General features: G+C 59.4%; 2 protein-coding genes across 4 annotated transcripts; both read right to left on the bottom strand.

The window, feature by feature from the left end:
• Positions 1-441: 441 nt before the first annotated feature.
• Positions 442-2,685, bottom strand: LOC146544443 (uncharacterized). 2 transcript variants are annotated; one of them, XM_085222475.1, is made up of 4 exons: positions 2,507-2,685; positions 2,280-2,428; positions 1,741-1,904; positions 442-1,246 (listed from the first exon to the last, which is right to left on the bottom strand). In XM_085222475.1, exons 1-4 carry the CDS (start codon positions 2,683-2,685, stop codon positions 1,202-1,204), a joined length of 537 nt encoding a protein of 178 aa, XP_085078601.1. In that variant the 3' UTR covers positions 442-1,201. The 2 variants fall into 2 exon arrangements, with proteins under 2 accessions (XP_085078601.1, XP_085078600.1); XM_085222474.1 differs by having other exon boundaries at positions 2,274-2,428.
• On the bottom strand, positions 442-5,288 carry HAND2 (heart and neural crest derivatives expressed 2). 2 transcript variants are annotated; one of them, XR_014882915.1, is made up of 4 exons: positions 5,056-5,288; positions 4,062-4,843; positions 3,282-3,541; positions 442-2,351 (listed from the first exon to the last, which is right to left on the bottom strand). XR_014882915.1 is itself a non-coding variant. In XM_085222473.1 (3 exons), the coding sequence occupies exons 2-3, from the start codon at positions 4,611-4,613 to the stop codon at positions 3,443-3,445; spliced, it is 651 nt and encodes a 216-aa protein (XP_085078599.1). In that variant the 5' UTR covers positions 4,614-4,843; positions 5,056-5,288; the 3' UTR covers positions 2,738-3,442. The 2 variants fall into 2 exon arrangements, 1 of the variants encoding a protein (XP_085078599.1); XM_085222473.1 differs by lacking the exon at positions 442-2,351 and having other exon boundaries at positions 2,738-3,541.
• Positions 5,289-7,505: the final 2,217 nt, after the last annotated feature.

Below are 7,505 nucleotides of genomic sequence, written 5' to 3' on the forward strand. Positions count from 1 at the left end.
GATCGTAAGGAGCCTGCGGCTGCCCGCACGTAAGCACTGTACTTCGGGGTCAGCTGCCGGGACATAAGGTGGAAATCTACCTGGCCTAACGTTCGCTTTAGAAGCGAGCATCTGCTCCGGGAGAAGAAGATAAAGCCAGCGCCGGGCCGGGGGCTGAGAGGAGCGGCCGGCTGCAACAGCGGCTTTTGTTCTTGCGTCTCCCGGGGCCAAAGGAGCGCACGGCGATGGCGAAGGAGCCCCGGGCTCGAAGCACGGCACCGCACCGCTGCCGGGCCGGGAGAGCACCGACGGGATGTCGCCCAGCGCGGGGATGGCTGCGGGCCGCGTGACGTCAGCGCGGCTCCTGCTCCGCGCCGCGAGATAGAGGCAGCAGGGACGGGGGAGGGAGACCCTAATCGTTCCCAGATGGCTCTAATAGCAGATATAAAGACTTACACAGAGTCCGAGAATAAATTTGTAATCAATGCTCTACCATCGGATCATCAAAGCGGCGACTTCGGGAGGGGAAAATGAGGGTGGGGAGCACTGGGAAGAGGCAGACACACACGGCGGCGGGGCGGGATGGGGTACGAGGCAAAGGGGAGCCCCAGCCCGGTTCGCACCCTTTGGCTACAGTTTACGGGAACGCATAGTTCAGGAGCCCCGCGTTAATCTCTGTTGTCTGAAGAAACAAAGCCCAATTAGAAATGGAAAAGATTGAAATTCCCTGGTGAAGGCGCGTATTCCGGAGCTCACAAAATACAACAGCAGAAAAAAAAAAAAAGAAAAAACCTCAACAACAACAACAAAAAAGCCCACAACCGTACTCCAAATAAAAAAATAAAATAAAATGCAAAGCGTCGATAAGCCCCTCGTTACAGCAGAGGGGATTACGCCTGCAGGAGCGCGGAATGCGTTTCCTTCCCATCGCTGCTTGGAGGTTCCTCCTGGACGCGTTTGAGACTGCCGGGCGGTACGTGTGAAGGAGGAGGATTAAGGGTGGGTTTCCGAGCGCGGGAGGAGGATATTTTGCTTCGAGGTTTTATTATTAACCTTCTCCCTCTCTCCCCGCCCACCTTTGGGGGATCGCCTTGGCTCAGTGGCATCTCCCGGGCGCGTTTACGTCCGTACAGCGCCCGCGAATGTCCCGGCGCTCGTTCCGGGGGTATCTGCGGCTTGGGCAGAAGGGAGCCCATCACAAAGCTCTGACAACGAAAGCAAATTAGCAGTAATCGTTGCAGTCATCTCCTGACGTACAGAAGAGCTCCTGAAAATGAGCGGGCGGGGAAAAAAATAAAAATTAACCAACAAATTTTAAATCACGGTTGTTGATCTCATCTGCCCCGCTGGCAGAAACACATCCCACAGCCGGTGGGCACACTGGACAGCCCCGGGCGACAGCGACCGGGACTCGGCCTGCATCTCCACCACAGGAGCAATAGGCTTTGGGTGCCGAGGAGAGGCCCGCTGGGAGTACTGCTGTTTCTTTTCGACGTGGGGGGAGGAGGAGGGGATAAGAAGTCATTTTCTCGAGAGGTGAGCGTTGAGCCGCGAGCAAAGCCACGCCAAGAGCCGGGCTACGCCGCATCACGCAGGGAATTGTTGCGGAGCGGCCGCACTGCCCACAGTCGGGTCCCACTGCAGCTACGTGCCGCACACCTCCCACACAGCTGCCCCGAGGCCGCGGATCCCGCTCTTATCAGTCCCTCCGCCTCGCAGAGCGGGGCCGGGGCGCTGACATCCCGGCTACCATCAATTCACCTTCTGCCGCCCCGCTCCCCCATTTAGCTTTTTGCCGGCTCCGGGCTGTCTAGGGCTCTCGTGATTTAGCTCCGGGAATGACTGCTTCTGAGAAAACGGCAACATCCTCACTACCGAGCAATTAAAAGAGATCCTCCTTAGCGGGTCCGGGGGGACTCCCAGGGCTGAAAAACGAACGTTTCGAAAAGGAGAGTATTACAGATCGGAAAACCCCGGGGAGAACAGCTCTCTGCCGCAGCCCCATGCCCTGGCGAGTGGTGAAGACTGGAGAAGGCAGAAAGGAGATTGGGGCTGGGGGTGCAGAGCTCTCTGCTTCGTCAGCCCGGCCACTAGCGGGGGGGGGGGGGAGATTCCTCTCTGCAAGTGCTACAAACAAAGGCAAGTGGCTATGAACACGGCCCCACGCCGGAGCGCAAGACCGGGCCGGCTGACCCGCTGGGAAAAGGGCACGGCCCTTTGGTCCCGTTGTCGTAACCCCGCAACCTCCCCAGCGCCGGCGCGGGACGCCCTGATCTTGGCTCGGGCAATCGCACCTCTACCTCCGCTCACGGTCGGGGGGCAGCGGGAGCCACTTCCTCGGGCGCGGAGCGGGCGGGCACACGGCCACGGACCTGCAGAGAGAGCCAGCACGGGTTTAGAAGGCGCGGCGATACCGAGCCGAGGTTTATCACGGAAGAGGTGGAAGGGGCTGGAAAAAAAAAAAAAAAAAAAGCTATGTAATTCGTGAAAGCTTTGGGAACGACTAAGTTGATAGTACTAAGCTCACCGCAGCAAATTGTAAACCTGCCGTCCTGCTCCCCACTCCGCGCAGAGCTCCGGCAACGTTCCCTCTTTCCTGCTCGGTACGGAACTACCTGGGCCAACAGAGCCGAGAGCAGAGCCAAAACCCCCCGCTCCGCAGCCCTCTCCCGGAGAACACTGCAGGCACAGGGCAGGGGGAGCCATCCCTCACCCCCTCCTCTTACTCGGGCACTGGGTTAAAAACGAACCTCGGAGCCATCTTTATAATTTAGTTTACTTCCGAATATTTTAAATATTATGAAAAAAAAGCCATAAACAACGCTGTTATTCAAAACATTTTGAGGTATAAAACATAAAAAGATTTGGGTTTCTTTCCCCCCCCTTCTTTTTTTTTTTTTTTTGTAAAAAAACACACACAGTGGTTTATTGAGTACTTACAACGCTTACACCTTCAATATTAATTAGATTCCACTTTTTCCCTTATGGACGGAAGTGCACATAACCAATAACTGCTGAAAACATCTCAGAATACCGAACAACCACAACAAAATCACGACACGAAATACGGAGCCGACCGAACGCGGGTGCAACTGCTTCTGTTGAAATAGAACTTTATAATCCCAGGAATATTTATATCCAAACGGCCAAGTATTAAAGATACACTTCACATACACACTAATGCCAGGGAGGGATTTTTTTTTTTTTCCCCTTTCTCCTTCTCTACGGTTCAGTTTTCCCCGTGGGTTTTACACAGAGCAAATAACATTCACGGAACTATTAGAGACGTTATTACCCCTTACCAAGACGGAGTTTCCTCTTCATAGCCATCTATGGAATGCTTTTTCCCTCTCCTTCAAATATCCATGTTTTAGGGGGGTGGGGGAGAAATTGCACATAAATAAGCGGGATGGTTCCGAACGCGAGAGTCCTCGGGGAGCGCCGAGCGGGGCCCCCGCCGCGCTCACTGCTTGAGCTCCAGCGCCCAGACGTGCTGCGGCCAGCCTGTCCGCCCTTTGGTTTTCTTATCGCTGCTGCTAACTGTGCTTTTCAAGATTTCATTCTGGGGAGACAGGATGAGAAGGGAGAAAGAGAGAGAAACAAAGCGGGGAAAGGAGAAACGAGGTTAGGCAGATTCCTGACTTCCTGGCTCACCCCGATCGCGGCCCTAGAAGAAAGCTGCGAGCAAATCCCGCTCGGCCCGGGGCCTCCGCGCCGCGGGGACGGAGCACTGCTAGCGGGGCGGCATCTCTGCGGGATGAGAGTTCGGGGCGCGCCGCTCAGGGGGCCCTCGGGGCTCCGGGACCGCACCGCATCGCGCCGCACGGGCGGAGCCGCGGGCCTGCGGTGCAACGGCAGCCGCCGAAACGCGGGCGAACGCGGCCCGAGCGCTCCGTGAGGCCCTGCGCGAAGCTGAGCTGGGCGAAGCGGGGCTTCCCGCTGGAGGTCGCGGGGCAGCGCCGGCGCGAAGGCGCGGCCGGGCCGAACGGCTCCGCGGTTACCGCGACCCCGTCCCCTCGGCGAACCCCAGCTCCCGCCGCTGCCCACAACGAACCCCTCCCGCCCCGTCCCGCGGCACTGACCAGCTCCTTCTTCCTCTTCTCCTCCTTCACGTCCGTCTTCTTGATCTCTGCCTTGAAAGCCTCCGCCTCCCCGTTCTGGTCGTCCTTGGCCAGCAGGTCCATGAGGTAGGCGATGTAGCTGGTGGCCAGGCGGAGAGTTTTGATCTTGGAGAGCTTGGTGTCGGCGGGCACGTTGGGGATGCACTCGCGCAGCTCCGCGAAGGCGCTGTTGATGCTCTGAGTCCTGCGCCGCTCCTTGCGGTTCGCCGTGCCCCTGCGCTTCACCGGCCGGGGCCCCCCGAGCCCGGGCGGGCCGCTCCCGGGCGGCACCCCCCCGTAATGGGAGTGGTCCATGCCCGGCGCCCCGTTGGCGTACTCGGGGCTGTAGGACAGAGCCATGCTGTAGTCGGGGGGGGACATCTCCGGGTGGCTGCTGATAAGCCAGCCGTGGAAGTAGGGGTTCTCCTCGTGGCCGCAGCGGGTGGCGGCGGCGGCGGCGGCAGCGGCGGCGGCGAAGGGGTAACCCTCATGGTGCACCACCGGGTGGTGGGGGAAACCTCCCACCAGACTCATCGCCGCTGCCTCGCGTGCCACGGCCCGCCCCCGGCCCCGAACGAAGCTCTCCCGCCGCCCGCCCCAGCCCGCCGCGCCGGCGGCACTGCTCGGCCCTCAGTGCCGCTCCATGGGGCGCTGCTGCGGAGTCCCCGCGGGTGCCCGAGCGATCCCCCCTCCCCAGGCGCCGCCGCCGCCGCTCATGCGTTGTGCCTCCACCTCCTTCTCCTCCTCCTCGCCCGGGGCTGGGTCTTCGAGGAAGCGCGCACACACGCGCGAGAGAGGAAAAAAAAAAAAAAAAAAAAAAAAAAAAAAAAAAAAAGAAAAAGAAAAAAAAGAAGAGCTACGGAGAGCAGTCGACCAAACAAATGGGCTCGGCTTCCCAGCCCGGGCTCTTCCTCGCCTCTTGCTTCCCTGTGCTCTCGCTCTCAAGTCCGCGGCGGCCCGGCCGGGTGGTACTTACACGCGGCCCCCTTCCATACGCCCCGGCCCGCGGCCGCTCGCCGCTGCCCTCTCCCCTGCGCTCGGGGGCCGCGGTCCGAGCCTCTCCGCGCCGTGCGGCTCAGAGCTCAGCACTCCGCTGGGACATCGGGGGGGCGGTGGCGGCGGGGCTCGGCGCGGCCCGGGGCACTGGCAGGGCTCCCCGGGCCGACCTCCATGGACAGCTACATGTTTAGGGCCGCTCGGGTTAATATATGGCGTCAGAGGCGGTGGCCGCCAATGGCTGGCGGCGGGGGCGGAGTCTGCGGGGCTCCGCAATAAAACTTTTTGATGTCGGCCCTACTAATTGCCGCGCTCCTCGGCAGGGATTGGCTGCCCCTCCGCATCCAGAGCGTAATTAAAACGAGGGGGGGGAAAGGGGGAAATTATCATGGAGGCAGAGGTTAATGCAAGTGTTTAGCAGATGCCTTACTGTAAAATCTTCGTTTAAAAAAAACAATAGCAACAAAATCATTAAAACTTAAATATTGGACAATCCCGAGACAGGTACAGTATGGATGCGGGAGGTTTCTTGACAAAAATCGTTGCGATCGTGGCGTTCACGGAGCGCTTCGTGCCGCTCCGTAGAGGATCACGTAGAAGCAGCTCCCGAGGGCACTGCGGACGGCCCGGCCGCGATGGGCAACACCGCGCCCGTGCGCTTAGCGCCGCGTAACGCGCACAAAGGGAATGAGGGAGGAGCGCACCGCATCGCGAACCGGGAGAGCGGAGCGCGGGTCTCGGGCTCAGCCGGGACGGGAATTTCAGCCAGAGCAGCTCCGAGGCACCGCCACTGAACCAGGCTCCGAGCGGTGCTCCCCGGCCCACGACTGCCCCCGCACCTCGAGCAGCGGTCCTGGCGCGGTGCGGCTCCAGACGTCAGCTCCGTGTTTGTTTAACTGGGCTCGGCGGTAAGTCACAGAATCTTCCTTACAGCGTGTTTAGAGCCTGCCTCCTCGCCTTTAGCGACAAATACAGACACTTTTCTCTGCATTCCCGCTCTGCGGCAAAAAAGAACAGAGCACAGTTCCAGGTGTTTGACTTTGAGGGAAGGAAAGCGCACCCCAGGCTGCGACCCGCGGAGAGCTGGGAGATGAGGCCGACTGCTGTTATCCTCAGACGGAGCCGAGCATCACTCAACTGTGGGGAAATACCAAATCCCCACCCTCCTGCGCACTGCCCGACGGCTGAGCTCATTCGGCGTATATTACAATGCGACCTCGCACTGTAGGCAGTGTGGAAAACTGTGTCAACAGGAGCTGAAAGGTCGTAAATTAAAGAAAGAGAAAGATAGAGATGGAGGAGCTGCAGAGCCGGCGGCGGAGCCGCGGGTCCTTCTCCTGCGGGAACCCGGAGCTCTCGGGGAGGAGACGGCGGGGCGGAGGCGGCGGGGATGCCTGGGGAAAGCACTGGGGAAGAGCAGGCGGGGAACGGGCCCGGCGCTGGGGGGAAGAAGCAACGCTGAGCCCGGGGTTCAACTCGGCCGCGCCGGAGGGCTGCGGGGCGGCAGAAGTGGCGGGCTCGGCGGGCACGGCTGGGGAGCAGAGCGAGTGATGCCAGGCTCCAGAGAGAAGGGGAGGCCGGTGTGCAGTCTCTGGGGACAGTGCAACGGGACAGAAAGCGGCTGTGCGTGCGTATGAGTATAAATCCGTCTGTGCGTCTGGTGTACGCCATGAAAAGGCAAAGCCAGTCCAGACGTAGAACGTATGTAAATACACGTTCGGTCATAGGAACGCATGCTTGCACTAAAACGACTGATAAATCTCTATGTATGCGCGCATATGTTGCACTGTCCTAAGGAAATAACGTATCTCCGGTGCAGATTTTTAGATTGCAATGAGGCCGCGGGCACCCCGCGCCCATAGAGCCCCGCGGAAGCCACCGGCACAGTGCATGCAGCGACGGCCGGCACACGGCGCTCCTCCGGCTGCGTTCGGCCGCGGTGCTTTCCTCGGTGTGGAGCAGAAGCGGCATTGCCGAGGCTAGGAGAATGCATGGGCTGGGGATGGAGACGTGCTCCTTTGCACTCTCCTTATTCGTATAGGAGCTTTCTGACACACCACGGGCTGGACCGAAACTGCGGCTGCGTCCGTGGCGCTGCGGTGACTCCGATAATACCCCCTGCGATGAAGGGAACGGAGAACGTGAGACAGAGAAAAAGGAATAAAAGATCCGGTAGATATGGCTCAGAACACCGGTTTCGAAGCTCGAATCGTTATAGCTTAATTAGCTTTGGAGAAAGGGGCTCGCTCGCTAAAGCACCCAGCAGGACCATACATATAGTTTTCCTCCTATCCCCCAGAGATTGCTTATGCATTTTATAAAGTGAGTTTTAGTACGAATGCCTCCTTTGTGTCCTCCCCCAACTCCTCGCCGCTCAGGCCGTGCTTTGCTCTTCGGCTGAAGCCACCAGAGCCCTACATAACGTTCGCA

The sequence above is a fragment of the Meleagris gallopavo genome, chromosome 4 (genome assembly GCF_905368555.1).
Source record: "Meleagris gallopavo chromosome 4, MGAL_WU_HG_1.1, whole genome shotgun sequence".
In the NCBI taxonomy this organism is placed as follows: domain Eukaryota; kingdom Metazoa; phylum Chordata; class Aves; order Galliformes; family Phasianidae; genus Meleagris; species Meleagris gallopavo.